The 17091-nt window shown below is 49.7% G+C and overlaps 1 protein-coding gene across 2 annotated transcripts in view; it reads left to right on the plus strand.

The window, feature by feature from the left end:
- Window positions 1-17091, plus strand: part of PPP2R5D (protein phosphatase 2 regulatory subunit B'delta) — a 27290-nt gene continuing 10199 nt past the window's right edge. The window contains exons 1-11 of one of the 2 annotated variants that reach the window (XM_066546149.1): window positions 1-104; window positions 892-996; window positions 7457-7676; window positions 8663-8862; window positions 9245-9355; window positions 10715-10807; window positions 11271-11401; window positions 11491-11550; window positions 11733-11841; window positions 12694-12747; window positions 15539-15709. In XM_066546149.1, the coding sequence (XP_066402246.1) occupies window positions 78-104; window positions 892-996; window positions 7457-7676; window positions 8663-8862; window positions 9245-9355; window positions 10715-10807; window positions 11271-11401; window positions 11491-11550; window positions 11733-11841; window positions 12694-12747; window positions 15539-15709 (1281 nt within the window). In that variant the 5' untranslated portion in view covers window positions 1-77. Of the gene's footprint in view, window positions 105-364; window positions 449-891; window positions 997-7456; window positions 7677-8662; window positions 8863-9244; window positions 9356-10714; window positions 10808-11270; window positions 11402-11490; window positions 11551-11732; window positions 11842-12693; window positions 12748-15538; window positions 15710-17091 lie in introns of those variants that run through there. The other variant, XM_066546150.1, reaches the window with a different exon arrangement.

The following is a 17091-nucleotide window of genomic DNA, read 5'->3' on the forward strand; positions in this document are numbered from 1 at the left end:
GGGGCGCTGCAGCCGGGCCCGGGCGCAGGCGGCGGCGGCGGCGGCGGGCGCGGAGCGGTTGGGGGCCGGCGCTCACCATGCCCTACAAGCTGAAGAAGGAGAAGGTGCGGCCCCGGGGGCGGCGGCAGCGACGGGGGAGCTCCCGCGCGCGGCGCGGCGGCCGACGGCTCGTTCCCGCCGCCCCTCCCCGGCGCGGCCTTGCCTGGGCTCAGCCCTCGGGCGGGGGCGCGCACGGGGCTGTGGCCGGCAGGGGGCGGGGGCGCGGGCGCGCGCCCGCGGCGGGCGGGTCGGGTGGCGCAGGAGGGCGGCGGGGGCGCGCGCGGGCCCGGGGGAGGCGGGCGGGAGGGTGCGAGGGGCGGCCGGCGGTGCCTCCGTGCGAGCCCGGCCCGGCCCGGCCCGCCCTGCCCTGCGCGCTCCGCCGGCCGCGGGGATGCTCCCGGTGGGTGAGGTACGGCCGCACCCACGCCGCGGCCCCGCTGCTCTCTCCGCCGGCGGGGTGAGGGCCCGAATCCGCCTCTGCCGCCGCCGAGGGCGGCTGGGCCGGGGCTGAGGGTGCCCTGGCACCGCGTATCTCCGATGAGGCCGCGCCCCGGGGAAGGGCTGGGTGGGCACCGGGGCACCGGGCCCTGTCACCCGCCGGGGTCAGCCCGCGGTGACCGGGACGGGAGATGCCAGCATCGCTCCTGGCTGGGAGCTTGGCCTCGCCCTGGGCGTCAGCGCCGCGGGAGCCGTTCGGAATGGCTTTCCCAGGGAGAAAGGGCTGGGAGTGGGTGTCCGGAGCAGGGCGTGCTGCAGGAGTGCTCTGTGGCAACTCACACCTGAGCTCTGCAGAGAGATGCTGAAATTCTGAGCAACGTGGAGTTTTCTCTGATTGTGTTCTCATCCTTCCAGGAGTCTCCAAAGTCTACCAAAAGCACCACAAAGCCTGGCAGCGGCAGCAGCAGCAGCAGCAGCAGCAGTAGCGGGAAGGATGGTGGGGCAGAGAATTCAGAAGAGGTAAGGCTTTCACCTTGGGTACAGCAGTGTGCATGTGCAAACTTTGGGGAGGAATAAAATCTTTCATTTTAGCTGCTTCAAGGTGTTCCACCAGATAACACATGTCACCAGGATCTTAAGAAGTCGGAGAAGGAAAATTGGCCCAAAGGGAACAATGACTATGGATGAGACCAGCTGATGAGTCTCATACCCTACAGACCTACAAAAAGACATTTGGCACAAAGCTGAGGGCAAGTGGTGCTCACAGAGGTGGGTAGGGCATGGCAAAGTTGGCTGCAGAAAGGGACATGCCATGATTATCAAGGAGGTGGAAGCCTGGCAGATGGGAGCAGCCTCCTTGCTCCTGTCAGAGCAAAGTGCCATCAACTCTGTTGTCACTTTGTGTCAGAGTGGGAGAGTAGTGAGAAGCAATGGGAAAAGATCTGTTCTTCTGAGGCGTTTTCTGGAGGAGTGAGATTAGGAAGTAATGGATAGGAGCACTTGAAAGAATGAACTGCTAGAGATTAAATGGCTCTCCTTTGGTATAACAGCCTTGTTGCTGAATGCAGCATTCCTCACAAGAAGGCACAGTCTGTATTCCCAGATGTGCAGTCTCACTCTCAGTTTGGATGTTGCCAGGGTAGATACATTAGAATGCCCTCAGCAGAATATGATAGTATGATAAGCTGTCCTTAGAATTAGCACAAAGTTGTGTTCATTGGAACTTTTCTGGTAGTTCTGAGTTTGTCTGGCATTCAGGCAGTGGTTGTGGAATTTGAGAATCCTCTCAGAAGAATGTTACACACATCTGAGGAAGCATGCACGTATGTGTAGTTTATTTATTTCAAAGCTGCAGTTTGGCAAACAAGCTGTGCCACTTCTACATCCATAGAAGCTTGTGTGCTCTAGTCTTGTCTGGGACACGTTGCACTTGTCATTTGGAGGGTTGGGCACAGGAGAGATGCAGGGCTAATCAAGTCTAGGAAGAAATGTGTAGTACAGTGGCACGGCTGTAGTCAGTGTTATTTTAGAGTCCACTCCAAAGCACAGATCTGCATTGCAGAGCCTCAGAAAATAAACCCACTACAATCCACTCAGTTTTGTGCTCATGCCTGACCTGCCATGTGGCCAGCAAGGAATCACTCTTACTTTGTGTGCCTTGGAGCAGGCAGCAGTTTTGTAGATCCTCCATCCTGGCCTTTGTCTCTATCTGTTTTATTCTGTGTATGCAGCTGAAAGCAGCTTGGTGGGAGAGCTGCCTGCAGACTCCAAGGAAGTGAGAGAGCTCCTGTGTTGGCATTATGGGGTCAGACTTACCTTTTATTTATGTGGAACTCTTTGCTGAGTTCACAGCTCTGGAAAGGTGTAGGAAAGTCTGGGATTTGCAATGGATAGCCAGCAAAGCAGGTCACTCTGATGTGCCCATCCAAATCAGGCTGTTGTGGCACTGCTCTCCTGGTTACAAGTGGTGCAGTAAGAAGGGAAGAATGTCACAGGTGACAGGCTTCCTTTTGTGACCTGAAATGGCATGTAATATTTGCCTGGGTGCAGGAGAAACTTAGGAGTGATGTGTCTAAAATTCCCTCCCACAAAACATACCTAGCCACTTCCTCATACTCCAGACAAAATCCAGCCCTCCTTTAAGATGGAAAGCTGTGTCTCCTTTGATCATAGGAACAGAGAGCAGAGCAGAAAGGAGACACCTCTGCAGTGTGTACTGCCACAGGTCTCTTCTTCCTTTCTCTGTTGAGTCTGCAGTGAAGTTTGTTCCCTCTTGGTACTTTCCTATCTCTGGAGTACTCTGCTGCAGAATGGAAGAGAGCTCTTTGCTTGATAAGAAGAAATGTATGCCAGTTTGAATGCGATTTTCTTGCTCTTCAGGAAACACAGAAAGGTATTTTGACTTTCACAATGGGTGAAGAATTAGGTAATGTGTGCTGGGAGCAAAACTCCTTCCTTATGTCAGAAGCAAGAGGTGGTTTGACTTGTGAAACGCTGGGAGTGGTGTTGTCTGGTGGGGTTGATGGGCTGAGCCCAGCCTGGATACCTCTGCTGCCATTGTGAGAGTTTCATGCCCTGTGAATTCCCTTGTGGAGCTATGGTTGGTTGGTTGCCTGTTCTAGGGTGAAAATTGGGTGCACTAAAAAAAAAAAAATCTTTCCTTTTTCTTCATATCTCAGTAGATGTTTAATGGGCTTGCAGCAGGGGAGCAGCCATGTGGGCAGCCCTCTTCCAGTTTGTGCTTTTCTCTCTCACACCATGCTCCATGGAGCAGGGGAAAGAATCAACTTTAATTTATCCTGGTACCAGAAAGTTATGATTTGTTTTGCAGGCAACTTGTCTAGCTGGTGGGATGAGTAAAGCTTGTTACAGAGCAGCTCTGTTTTGATGGATCTGGGCAAATGCAGTGGACAGAGAGCTCCTATGGGGATCTCTGTGGAGGGAGGTGAAGAGGGTAGGAGCCAGTCCAGAACCCCCTAAGCAAAGTGCTTTGTTCTGTGCAGCAAAGGAGCTTGTAGTGGAGCTGATGTGGAAGGGCAGATATGTTGAAAAGCAGGCACATCCACAAGGGAGGGCAAGTGTTGGATTCTCTCTTAAGTCCAGGGGTAGTGCAGTGCTCTCAGTTTTACTCCAAGATGAGCATCTCTCTGATGTGAATAGCCAGCAGAGCTTGGCCAGCCCCTGGCTTTGTGGGGGCAGTTTGCTGTGGAAGAGACAAGGAGCCGTGGAGTAAAACATGAGAGCAGGGAGTGGGAAATGAAAGGTATGTTTAATTCAGTCCCTCTGGAATATGAGGAGTATGTGAATGCAGAGAATTTCTGGGTAGCTATTTAAGGAGAAAAATAAAAAAAAAATAATGTCAGAGACCAAGGCAGCGTTGAATGAGAGGATGAGAAAGAGTTACTCCTCCTGGCCAGAAAGACTGGGAGAGGCAGCTGGGTGGGGAAAAGAGTTAATGACCTGGAAGTGGGAGCAGGCATTAGCAGCAGCAAAGATGGGAGTTGCTCTGCAGCCTCAAGGGCAGCTTGGAGCCTTGCTGATGAGATTTGCAGCTCTGGGAGGGGGTGTACCTTTTCAGTGAGGTGCTGTATTTTCATGTTTTGCACATATCTCCATGGGGCTTGTTACTGCAGTACCTGGAGTTCATTATTCAGAGACAGGCATTACAGAGTGTTCGTGCTACTTCTGAGGCAGAGAGCCTCATTTTAATAGGGAAGCTGTGTAACAGCAGACAAAGAGAGCAGGTACTGACTTGAGGGATGGGAAGGGAAGAGTCATCTGAGGAGGAGGAGGAGGAGCTGAGAGCAGATCTGGGCTGGGAAGCTTAGCAAGCAGGGGATGCTCAAGGGACCAGTGAGGCAGAAAGGGCTTCCCGAGTGGCGATGCACCCAGCTGCAGTAGGAGTGCCTGCAGAGGTGAGGTCATGCACAGCTAGGGGAGAGCAGGAGGAGCCAGCACAGCTCAGGGGGGCTGGGGGAAGAGGATCTCTGCTCTCTGGGGTGAAGAGGAATGGCACAGAGCAAGCTCAGGGCCTGGGGCTCATTGACTTGTGCAGGCAAGTTCCTAACTAGGAGGAGAGGTGGTGGGAACCAGTGGGGAGGGAGTGCTCTGGAGGCAGGGAGCCTGTGTGCAGGAGTTGTAATTCAGTTTCCTTTAGGGGTGGCCTGTCCTGTTGGCACAAGGAGCTGCTCCACTGCAGTGGGGGAAGTGGGGCTACCCCACTGTGCTTGGTGCAAACACCTTGTGCTATTCTCTGGTTACTTCAGCATGTTCAGTGTAACAGGCACAGCAAACAGTGTCCCCCAGCTGTTGGCTTTGTCACGGTGTGTGAGCCCTGCTTGTCAGGAGGGGCTGAGCCTGCTCAGGGAGGGAGGTGCCTGCAGCCATGGAGCTGGTGTTGGTATCAGGGAAAGAGTCTGTACATAAAGAGAAAAGCTTTCAGGTTCAGTAGTCTGCTGTGTTTTTAGGGATGGAAACTTCAGGGAAGAAAGTGTTAGGAAACTTAAAATAAGCCTCTACTGATTCATGTGACCAAGATAGGAGGTGTTGAAGGCAGCAGGACAGCAGGCCTGCCACAGGAAGCACCTCCTGAAAGCAGGGATTCAACTTGATCCCAGAAAGTGCCTGTACAAGCAGCCCATCATAAACCCTCTGAGCCCTGCAGCATATGAGTATATCTGACCTCTCCAGCCATCAGGTTTTCCCTAGCAATCTCAGCTGTGGGACTTCTGCATGTGCATGGCTGTTTCTTAAATAGCTGGCAGCTAAACCTGAAACTATGTTTTGTCTCTCTTCGTGTAAGATGTTGAAGACTGTGGATTGTTGAAGACTGGTGGACTTCTCCAGCCCCCTGTTCACATGCAGTAAACACACCATGCTCTGAACATTTGCCTGTGGGGTTTTTGGGTGGATGAGGAGTCCACAGGCATGTCCTATCAGCTAGGAGGGCCCATGTGTCCTGCTTCCTTCAGTGTTACCTGGGAGGCCACCAGTGCATCTTCTGTTTCTCTCTCTACCATCTTTGCTCTGTGGTGGCTCAGCATTCAGATTTTTTCCCTGCTTCCCTGTGGAAGGAGAGTGATGCAGAGGTGAGGATTCCCAAAGGCATCTGGACAATATTTTGAGTGGCTCACACTGCCCTGATACCCACATCTTCAAGGTGAGAAATGAACTTTACAGTCTTGGAGGCTGGCCAGCAAGGCTTTGTCCTGGCTTAACTGAGCAGAGACTGAGACTCTTTAGGATAAGTTGCCTTCAGTTTGTAGTCTGGGCCTGCTTTGTTTGGCAGACACTGCAGATTTTATCACAAGCTCATCTGGCTCCCTCCTCTCATCATGGGACAACGCTGCTCTGTGAAGGGAATTGAAACAAATGCAAACTCTAGAGAGTTCAAATCCTGGTGTCTTCCCCCCACCTTGACTTGGAGCTGAGCTTGAAACAGAACCACTCAAGATTTCCTTCAAACAGAGCCAGATCAGAACCAAAATTTTTGATTTCTCATTCAAAGTAATGGCTTGGCAAAAAAATTGATGTTTTGCCTTGGGCCCTGTTGTCCATGAGGAGTCTTTACACTTGCTCTACAGATCCCAATCTGTAGAGCAGCATCTCCTTGTAGACAGCTTTCCCTGCTCCTACCTACATGCTGCAGGTACAGTAACTCTTGCTCTTGCACTGCAGTGCTGTGCTGCACCTCTTTGGAAACCAGGGAAAGGACTGTGCAGAGTAGCTGCAGCTCAGCCAGGAAGAGACTGGCCATCTGGAGGGTGGCAAGCTCTGCTGAGCTCCTGCACTCCCTTAAAACACTGCTGGTCACTGTCCTGGTGAGGCCTGCATTCCTGCCACTGTGCTCTCTGTGGCAGCTGAGAATTATGGGGAAAGAAGGAGGTGATGTCCAAGAATTTCACTCACCTCTGCTCCCCATCCATTGTGCTGTTCTTGCTGTGTCCTAAACAGGTTCATGCTGCAGCTCCTTGGCTTCATGTACCAGCAGGAAGGAGGTGGCTCATGCAGCACAGCCAGGGTAGGCTGGGTGCTGGTTCCAGCTAATCCCTCTGCTTCCTGGCAGGATGTTGCCCTCTTTTGTCTGAGTTTTCCATAGGTTGGGTCAGTGTGAAATTAAAGGGTCAGTTATTGAGTCATTATGGTCCAAGTGGGACTTGAACCAAGAGAGCTTCAGCAAGGTCAGAAGAGAGCTGAGCTGAGCAAACACTGGCTTGAGTTTCTGGTCACATGCTAAACATGAGAAAGTGCCTCTGTTAGTGCAGTGGGAGAGGAGAATGCAGGCAGAGAGTTTGTGTGGCTAAAAGGAGTGATGTGGGAAAAGCCCATCTACAGAAGTCCAGACAGCAGTGAGGCAGAGATGGGAGAGAGCAGCCAGGATGGGCTGGGAGAGCCCACAGCCTGGGATCTAAGGTTCTATATGTTTGTGTGTATGATCCATGTGGGTTATAGGTGCTAATGGACCATGAGTGCAACAATGATTGTCGTGGTCTCCACTATTGCCTTTCCAAGGCCTTTATGTCTGCTCTGTACTACATGCTTTGCTTTTTCACAAGTGATTCCCTGCACAGGGACAAGGAAGCAAATTGCTGGTTTTCTAAACTTGCTTGTTGTGTGTTGTACAGAGTGCTGCAGGGACAGCAGCACGCTGAGATTTCTGTTTGGAGCACACAAAGTTCTTATTTCTGCTCCATGTAATTTGTCACAAGATGTGACTTTGCTTTCCACATCCATAGCACTGGCTGTGCTGAGAGGCTCCACTGTCTTTGTGGTACCTTGCAGACATGAGTAAAACTGATGTTTACTTTGCAGGTATGCTGCATAGGCAACCAGCAGCTCTAAAGCTGGTGAGATGCACTCAACTGCAAGTGCAACAGTGAAAAACCTGCCAGGTTTCTTCATTCCAAGAAGATGCTGATGGGCATCTGCTTATGAGGCTTGTAAGTAAAAGCTTCTGAGTTGTTTTTTTCTCCCTCCCCAGGCCCAGCAGCCTCAGCAGCAGCCTCAGCAGGCACAGCAGCAGCCACAGCAGCAGCCAACTTCAAACAAGCGGCCCAGCAACAGCGCTCCCCCCCCAACCCAGCTGAACAAAATCAAGTACTCAGGGGGGCCCCAGATTGTGAAGAAGGAGCGCCGGCACAGCTCTTCCCGTTTCAATCTGAGCAAAAACCGGGAGCTGCAAAAACTCCCAGCCCTCAAAGGTAAAGAGGCAGTGGGGTGGAAGTGACCTGCATGTCAAGCTGCAGTTTCTCCAGCTAGTTACATGGAAGGGTGCTTGGCTTGTTAGCACAGAGAGAATTGATGGATGGTCTAAAATAATCATTGAGTATTCTCAATGCAAACTTCATACTTAGGTTCCCAGTTGAGGTATTTAAACCTGCTTCTGTGTACGGAGGATTGCCTCAGATTCTTCAGCAGGTTGTGCAGGAAGGTGGTAAAGTGCAGAGACCTTGGTGCAGACTGTCCTTGGTTCCTACATCCACCCATTCCTGGGGAAGGACCAGGCTTCCTCCTCATTGTGTTTCCATTGCAAATTATGATAGTGCAATTGAACCTGTCCACATTAGGGCAGCTTGGTGTTAGCACTTAGTGTACATTATGTTGCAATTAAACATGAGTATGGACAAGGAGAAAGCATTTTCAGCAGTGATTGAGGCAGAGCCATTTCTTGGTGCTGCTCACAGACACAGACAAGCCTTTGGGGAAGGCCGAGGCAGTGTGTAGTTTCCAGTTGTATCAAAAAGAGAATCTGTTAATGTACAGCTCCTGCCAGCCTGGCCCTGTTCTCTGGCAGGAGGGTTAGGCTATAGTGTGTGCTGCCCAGCTCCCTTTGTGTCTCTGGGGTGCAGGACATGGCTGCCACTGCTCTGTGATGGGAGCTAGTTGAGCTCCTTTTTCAGTGTACTCTGTACACAGAAGAGACCAGTGCTTATCAGGTTAGAAACTGCTACCACATTTGAAATCCCCTCTTGGGATAGCTGCTTCAGAGGCCTGGCATCCTCTCTGCCTCCCTTGTCCCATGTCCATAGCAGGGATAACACTGCCTCTCCCTCTTCCCTCCAACAGTTGAAGGGCAATGTGACAGGGGAGGGGGAAGCCACAGGGAGCAAACCACGGTGATACCTGGGTAAAGCAGGAAGATGATGTGGCTGTCTCCAAGGACAGATGTCCCTGCTTTCTCTGACAGATGCTCCTCCCCATGAACGAGAAGAGCTTTTCATCCAGAAGCTGCGGCAGTGCTGTGTTCTTTTTGACTTCATCTCTGACCCCCTCAGTGACCTGAAGTTCAAGGAGGTGAAGCGAGCAGGTCTCAATGAGATGGTGGAATACATCACACACAACCGGGATGTTGTCACCGAGGCCATCTATCCTGAAGCTGTTATCATGGTAGGGCACGGAGCCAGTGTTTGTGTGGCTTCTGTGTGCCAAAGAAACAGGGAAGTATGGGAGGAGGAGGGCATGGGGATTTGTCAGAGAGGAGTGTGACCCCAGTCCTACCCATTCCTTATCTCCCCACCTCCAGAAAGAGAAGTGTGTGTGGGGGTGGTGGTAGTGACAGTGCCTGCTGTGGGGAGAGGTGGAAGCTCTTGTCTCTGGCACAGAGTGCACTTGGGGAGGTCCTGTGCAGACTGTAGCCCTGCAGCCTGCAGGAAGGGATCAGCCTGTGGGCACAGCTGTGACAAATCACACTGCAGTGAAGGATTTGCTGTATGGAGGACCATCATGAGGTGCCACAATGTCATTCATGCAACTTTTTCACTCACCGCAGTTTTCAGTGAACCTCTTCCGGACACTCCCACCATCGTCCAATCCCACAGGAGCAGAATTTGATCCTGAAGAAGATGAGCCTACATTAGAGGCTGCCTGGCCACACCTTCAGGTGAGGAGCAGTGGGGGATATAAATCTGGTGAATTTATCTCCCAGAAGTTAAGAGTCCATGTAGAGGCGGCCAGCCCTGCCATTGCTGCTTCACCAGCCTGCAAGGGTTGCTGGGGAAAGACCAGGCCTGCTACCCAGGGATCAGAGGTGACTCTTAGGTAGTGCAGGAAGCAAGGGTGTCCTGGGAACTGGCTGATGCCTCTATGCAACATTCACCTGCAGATGGCTTTAGACAGACTAGATGAAAAGGGTTAGGAAAGTGACAAGTGAGCGTGGTTTAGCAGAGCTCAGCAGTGGAAGTCAGGAGGAAAGCTCGAGGCACTGGCACAGGGATGTGTTGTCAAGCAGACAAAGGGAGAAAAAGAGGCAGGTACTGCAGAATGAAGCAGAAAATACAGAGAAGAAATAAGGTGTCATTCTGCAGCAGTGGTTAATCACTTCTCAGTGCTGCAGTTGACATAGGGATGTGAGCATTGATAGAAATAGCGTGTCCTCAGTACCAGAGTGCTGTGAATGCTAGGCAGCATTTGTTTCTCAGAATTGAGTCAGCAGCAGCCAGCATGGATTTCTGGCAACTGAATGCTGAACTTTTTGGTCAGCACCTCAGTTTTTTCTTTACTGCTGTCCTTGGCAGCCAGGCCCTACCTGTAGATGCACGGTCCTATCATTCCTTCAATTCCAAAGTCAGACCTTTCAAATGCATTGATCTTGTTTGGCCTAGTGCCCCCTCAGGACCACTAGGAGAAATGAGAGTGGACTCAGTCCTCTCAGAGAACAGCAGGACCAGAATTTGATGTTTCAGCACTGACAGCCTTCTTAAAGCAAGCTGCCCTTTGTTTTCCAAGTGGGACACAGCATGCAGCTCTCCTGGCTTAGTGAGGCCAAGCCAACCTTGAGTCAGTACCCAGGAGGCAGAGGACACTGCGTGTTTTTCTGGGGTCTGTTTCATTTCTCTGCTCTTCTGTTATTCCTTGGATGTCTCAAGGGCATCCACGTGAGTCTGAGCCTTTGCCATCTCTGGAGGTTTCTGATCTCTGTAGGGATGTGTGCTGAAGATGGGAGAAGAGTTTCCCAGGCCTAATGTCTTAATCTGAGTAGGTGGGTGTTATCTTTGGGAGACCTGATGTGTTGAGATCTCAGGCAGATTTGGGCAGTTATGTGCCACCAGAAACTCCTGCCCATTAAAGCAAGGGCAGCTGAGTTGATCCCACTGGTAAGGAAACACTGGCTTTTATGCTCCTGTTTGGGCTTTCCAGCCTTTCCCTGAATCCTTAAGGAGAAGGAAGACATAAAATCTGAAGTAAACACTGGTGAGAGGACAGGGAGATTTCTAAGTAATCTCTCCTTTTCCCCTGACAGCTGGTGTACGAGTTCTTCCTCAGGTTCCTGGAGTCGCCTGACTTTCAACCAAATGTAGCCAAGAAATACATTGACCAGAAGTTTGTGCTATCTGTAAGTAATTGCTGCCCTGCCACTGTGCACCACCTTTAGGAAGGACCTGCAGCAGATTTTGGTGCTTGATGATGTGACTTTTCTTTATTTGTCCTGAATGAGCAGACAGAATTTTCTGTGCAGGGCAAGACTGTGTGTGAGCTGTAGTCACTGGAACTCATAACTCATTGTACAGATGAAAAGAGGCACGGGGGCCTTGCAGGGGATATCTGGGGATGTGCAGCTGTGTAGAATGTGCAGGCCATCACTGTGCTTCTGAAGGTGAAAGAAATGATGATGGTTCCAGCTTGTGACTAGGAGGTCACATGTTTCAGGGAAAGGACCACTGTGCTCCAGGTGCTGAAGGCATCACTCAGCTGAAAGAGCTGTCTGTTTTTGCCAAACAGGAGCAGTGCCCAGTGTTGCTGGTAGCTTTGCCCAGACAGGCAGTGTGCAGGCACTGACTGAATTTCTCTCCCCACAGCTGCTGGATCTCTTTGACAGTGAAGACCCCAGAGAACGAGACTTCCTAAAAACTATTCTGCACAGGATCTATGGGAAGTTCCTGGGTCTGAGAGCATATGTGAGGAGGCAGATCAATAATATATTTTACAGGTGAGGTCTTTCTTACTACCATGTAGACTCCCTGTCTCCAGCATTTTTCCTTCCAGCATTTGGCCATGACTTCTCATCCTTCTCTTTAGGTTCATCTATGAAACAGAACACCACAATGGGATTGCAGAGCTACTGGAGATCCTGGGAAGGTAAGGCCACTTTTGGGAGTCCCAGAGGGCCCATAGTGAGAGTGGCCTCCCAGCCCAGTGTGCTGTGTGAAAAGGCAGTGCCTTCCTTCAGCAGTCCTTGCAGGACTACGGTGTCTTGTGAGGTGAGAGGCACTGTATTTCTGCTGGGTCAAAATTTCAACAAGACTCTTGTTTCTTCTCAGCATAATCAATGGGTTTGCTTTGCCTCTGAAGGAAGAGCACAAGATGTTCCTCATCAGAGTCTTGTTACCACTGCACAAAGTGAAGTCTCTCAGTGTGTACCATCCACAGGTGAGAAGTGCTTCAAGTTCAAGGGCAGATTGGGATTTTGCAAGAGTTTATAGCTGTTAAAAGCTCTCTATATTTATATTAGTTTATAAGCTAATTGTTTATAGCCATCCACCAGGCCACATTGTACAAGTCCTTGCTGTGAAATGTTCTGGGCTCTGCACTAGTCCCATACTATAGTGGTTATTCCATTCTTGTGCTGTCTGGGCCTGTGCCACTGGATTATAGGGGAGTATCCTGACGTTTCCCAGTGTCTTAATGCTGTGGCTTGCTTTGTCTTTCTGTGCTGGAAGCTTGTGAAATATTAGGGGCCTGCTGAAACCAGAGAGGTAAATTTCCTAGCTGCAGTCATCAGCCTGTGCATGTGGTGTATCAGCTATTAGTCACCACTGAGATATGTGGAGAAGTTGGCTTGCTAGTCTGCTAGATTGGCTTAGAGATTAATTTCTTCCAATTCTGAGTACATAACAGAAGAATAGAGAAGATGAGAACTTGGGATAGGAAGTGAAAAAATATGGGTACTAAGTAGAGATGTCTGTTGTCTCAGCCCTATTTCTGTGGGGCAGCGCTTTGTGTCAGTCAGGTTTGTTCTTCCCCATTGTGTGCAGCTGGGCTTTCATCTGAATGTATTGGCTATGGACTGCTCTGGGTGACTGAAGTTTTGTCCTTAAAATTGCACAAATGTCCTGAGCTCAGGCCCTGCCTGCTTGGTCTTAAAGTCTTCTCTTGCCATCAGTAAACTGGATTTGTTTAGAGCTGCAGCATAATGGGCATGGTGTTACTTCCAGCCTAGGAGGTGGTAGCACTGGGGTACACTTGAAGAAGCTCTAATCTTGCCATGTTTTTTTCCTACAGCTGGCATACTGTGTTGTACAGTTCTTGGAGAAAGACAGCAGCTTGACAGAGCCAGTGAGTAATCTTGCTTCACTTCTGTGTGACAGTCAAGTCCCAAAAAGCTTCACAGCTTCCTTAGAGCAGCCCTTTTTCACCCTTGCTGTAAGGAGGCTGGGATTCACTGGTATTGTTTACTGGGTTTGCCTGGCTCCCTGGGGTAGAAGGGGCTGTACTGCTCATGTGCAAGCCTTTAGCACTTTCTCCTGCAAGCTTCAGGAAGGTGGGCTGTAATCTTCCTCTATGCTTCAGATCTTGGTGTAGCAGAAGGAACAGGATACCAAGCTGTTCTTCCAGGCCAGAGCTTCTGGCTAATGAGGGATACTGCAGGGACAAAATACATGACCATCTGATAGAACCAAAGCTTGGGGGCCCTGAAATAGTAAGAGTTCCTCCAGACCAAAGGTGGGGGCCCTGAAATAGTAAGAGTTCCTCCAGACTGCTGGAGTTGGCTGCAGAATTGTGGGGATGAAGTTAGGAACCTGGGACACAACATCTACTTAGGCATGCCACTGTTCCTTCATGAAAGTATTCTCCTTCCAGCTTTAGCATCAGTTTGCTACTTTTGCAGAGGTAAGTGACATTGTAGACACATTTACCTTCAGGACATGGTGCTGGGAAACAGCAGGTTCTAAAATGTGAGCAGTGTAAGTGGTGACCTCACATATTCTAGTTACTGTCTGCACAAGCCTGCAGTGTTAACCAGGCTAAATGCCAGCTTGGCAGAGGGTGCAAGAAGGAGACAAGTGTTTCTCCACCCACTGCAGGCCAGGAAATGTCTTCTACAGAGCTGAGCTTCACAGGCTCAAAACAGCAGATGGGCAGAGAACACACACTTCTGTCACTGTAGCAGGGAGCACCAAAAGTGTGAGTGTTTTAATGAGTAATGCTGGCTGAGGTCGTTCTGTTCCCGGCCTCAAATGTGTGTGCTCATGGTGGGCCTGCCTGTGCTGGGTAGAAGCTGGTCAGCTGTTGTCAGCTTTCTGGCTCCACAGCTCTGACACCAGCAGTGCTGAAGCAGACCTCCTAGCTTTTCCTTTAAACCTGGCTCCTCCATTTCCTATGTTCCCAGAAGCCTGCTCTGAAACAAACCACTTAAAGTAGCTTCCTGATCATGCTGAGTACTTCCTGTGGCTGACATCCAGTCCTACAGCCTCCTGCCAAAGCACCTCAAAGGTTGAGGGAGAAGAGAGAAATAAAAATCTGTCAATATTTCACTTTGCAGCCTATTCAGACAGTAAAGCTCTGTAGTTCATCACATTTTTGGATAACTCTTTAGTGGCCCCTGGATTACAGACCCAGGTCTGGCTTGGTGCTTGTGGAAAGCAGTGGAATGACCCAATTTCACTACCTTCAGTGCATGTTGTGTTATGTTTCAACCTGGCATACCAAGACCATACTGCCACAACTTGGGTTCTGTTGAAGCACCTTGCTTGTGAAGGTTTTAAGCAGACCCCCAAGATGCCTGGTGTTACTGAAGTCTGGAAGAATTACAGGGCTTGTGCATCAGCAAGAGTCTGAATGCACAGGGAGATGTTACCAGCAGTGCTGGAAGGAGGCCAGATTACTCCCTGGGTCCACACTTGCCTCAAATGACCCCCCAGAAGCTTGCTCAGCAAGGCTTGACGTGGTAGCTCTTGTCTCAACAACAGTCTGAAAGACTGTCAGGTGAGCAAGGCCTCAGATGTGCTCAGTAGTAGCAAACACAGACTCCAGACACCTCATGCCACCTTAGTTTGTAGGTGAAATGACTTCTGAGTCATTGAAGCTAACTCTTGCCTGAATGGCAGACATGAATAATGACAAACATTGAGAATAATGGACTGCTGGTTTCTGAAGCCTTGAGTTGGCAGAAACATAATGCTCAGATATCTCTAATCCTGTTGTTGCAATGCCCACTACTGTCCCTCTGCTGCTCTGAACTTCCTCTCAAGTGCCAACTTCAGGATCAGGTAGCTGAAGTACAGAGGTTTGAAAGGGCAGCTCCTATGGTCAGCTGTGTGTGCCTCTGGTGTCCACAGAGTGAGAATCTCTCCTTCCAACAGAGTGAAGGTCTGCAGCATCTTGGATCCTGCCTTTATAGTGTCTAGAAGCAGATGGGTAGGACAGGAAGCATTATTAAAAATAAAAAAAATAAAATCTAGTGAGATATAGTCCTTCCCTATTCTTGTAAGCAATAGTTTTACTCAGCCAGAAGTTGTATCTGCATTGTCATATTTAATTATAACCATTAGGTGAAAACTCCATAAACTTGTCTGTTCCATTCTGGAGTCTGTTTCAACTTTGAATCTCTACAAAGTCTTGCAAGAATGAGTTCCATCATCCAGTTACTTTTGTGTGAAGCAGTATTTCCCTTCCTTGTCCCAAACCCATCCATTGCTTTATTTATTCAGTGCTCCCCAGTATTCAAGCTCTGTAGTGTTTTGAATAATGACCCTTCAGAGACCTTCTCTATAGCATTTCCAGTTTTATTAGTTGAACTTCTGTGGTTACTTTGCACTGTCTGCCAGCTGCTGCCCACTCCACTTTCACCCTTCTGTGTTAAGCTGTGGTGGGGAATAAGAAATGATTGTAAGCTTTGTGCTTGTAATAAATCATAGCAGCCTAGGGAGAGCTGCTCCCATGAGTGTAACTTTGCAAAGTTTGGACTTTTGTCTTCTTTCTTCACTGATCACCCACCCTGACTCACTGAGAAAGTCTCTTCTATTACTTCCTCCCCTCTTGCTGTTGTGACCAGACACTTAAAAATTTATTTTGCAGCTGGTGTTGACTTTGAGCCTCTAACTGTCTCTGTACTCTTCCCACTCAGGTGATTGTGGGCTTGCTGAAGTTCTGGCCAAAAACTCACAGTCCCAAAGAGGTGATGTTTTTAAATGAGCTGGAGGAGATCCTGGATGTGATTGAGCCATCTGAGTTTGTGAAAGTTATGGAGCCCTTGTTCAGGCAGTTGGCCAAATGTGTCTCCAGCCCACACTTCCAGGTAGGTTGCAGCTCAGGGAGGAGATAGAGCATTGACTTGTAATCCACTTGGCATGTGAGGGTGACACCACACTTTTGGGCTTGTATTTGGCACATGGAGGTGTCACCAGGGCGAGTATTGGGGTGTCACATGGTGGGAAACAGTGAGAATCCTCAGCACAACCACAGCCTGAGCTCATCCAAAGAGGGCACAGAGCAGATCTGTGGAGCCTCTCCTGCTGCTCTGTGCTGCTCAGCACTGGGTACTGCAGCAGGCTGAGGCTGGAGCATAGGTGCTCTGCCACCTCCTGTTCTGGCTAGCAAGGAGAGGGGAGATCCATCCAGGGTCACCCTGTTGGAGTAAAACCGAGCACTCTGCAGTATTGGAGAGAGGCCAACTAAAGACTCTGTGCTGGGAAAGTCCTTTGTTTTATTCTGGCACAGGTAGTAGTAAAGAGTGAGGTATACTGGAGAAGTACTGGAGTCTGTTTCTTCTTTGTTTCCACTGAAGGGAAACTGGTTGTAGTAGCTGGCCAATATCTCTGTGGATGGTTGTCTTAAGGTTTAAAATGTACAGGGTGATGGGACCTGCTAGTAGCTCCTAGCAGGTGTTCTTCACTCACAAGAGTGCCCAGGAAGAAGAGAGCTTGCTGGTCAAACACATTTGCTGGTTGACCCAGGTATAGGTGGAGTGTTAAAGAAGAAATGACTCAGCCATCTCCCAGTGAGAGTGAGTGCACAGTGAGGCAGGCTGGCTTCAGTTTGTCTTTGGGTATAGAGAGGTACAAAGTCATGTGTTTGCAAGCCAAAAATAAGGTCAGTCTAGGTCACACATGTATGTAAAAAAAGAGTTTTGTGTAAAGGTCTAGGGGAGCATGATGGAAACCAGCTGGACATGGATTCCTGGTGTGGTGGTGGGAGCCAAAGGACTAATGTGACCTTTGGGTGTGGAGGCAGCTACCAGAAGGAACTGAGGAGCTTGAATTAAGTAGGGTAAAGGCTGGAGGAGAGACATCCTGTACTTGATAGCAGCCCTCATCTGCTGCCAAACTCTGAAGAACAATGCTGAGAAACCTGGAGAAGGTGCAAACACTTTAGAGCCTAAGAGAATTAACCCCAAAGGTGTCCCATACAGTCAGGCTGAACAGCCTACAGCTTGTCTGAAGAGCAAAATTAGGAATTGACTTCTTGGTAAGTCTGAGCCCCTTGGTGGGAATGAGTTTTCTCTGAGTGAATTGTGTGTTAATCTAGCAGAAAAAAGCTTAACCAGATCTTGAAAACCAAAACATAGGTAAGTGGACACTAAGTGAGTTTCATTTCATTTACTTCTGTGGAATATTAAGGGGATATAGCAAGTTCTGCATTATCTGAAATGCAAAACTGAGTCTGGATGTCTCTTTTTCT

Source organism: Molothrus aeneus, chromosome 3, assembly GCF_037042795.1.
Source record: "Molothrus aeneus isolate 106 chromosome 3, BPBGC_Maene_1.0, whole genome shotgun sequence".
Lineage (NCBI taxonomy): Eukaryota > Metazoa > Chordata > Aves > Passeriformes > Icteridae > Molothrus > Molothrus aeneus.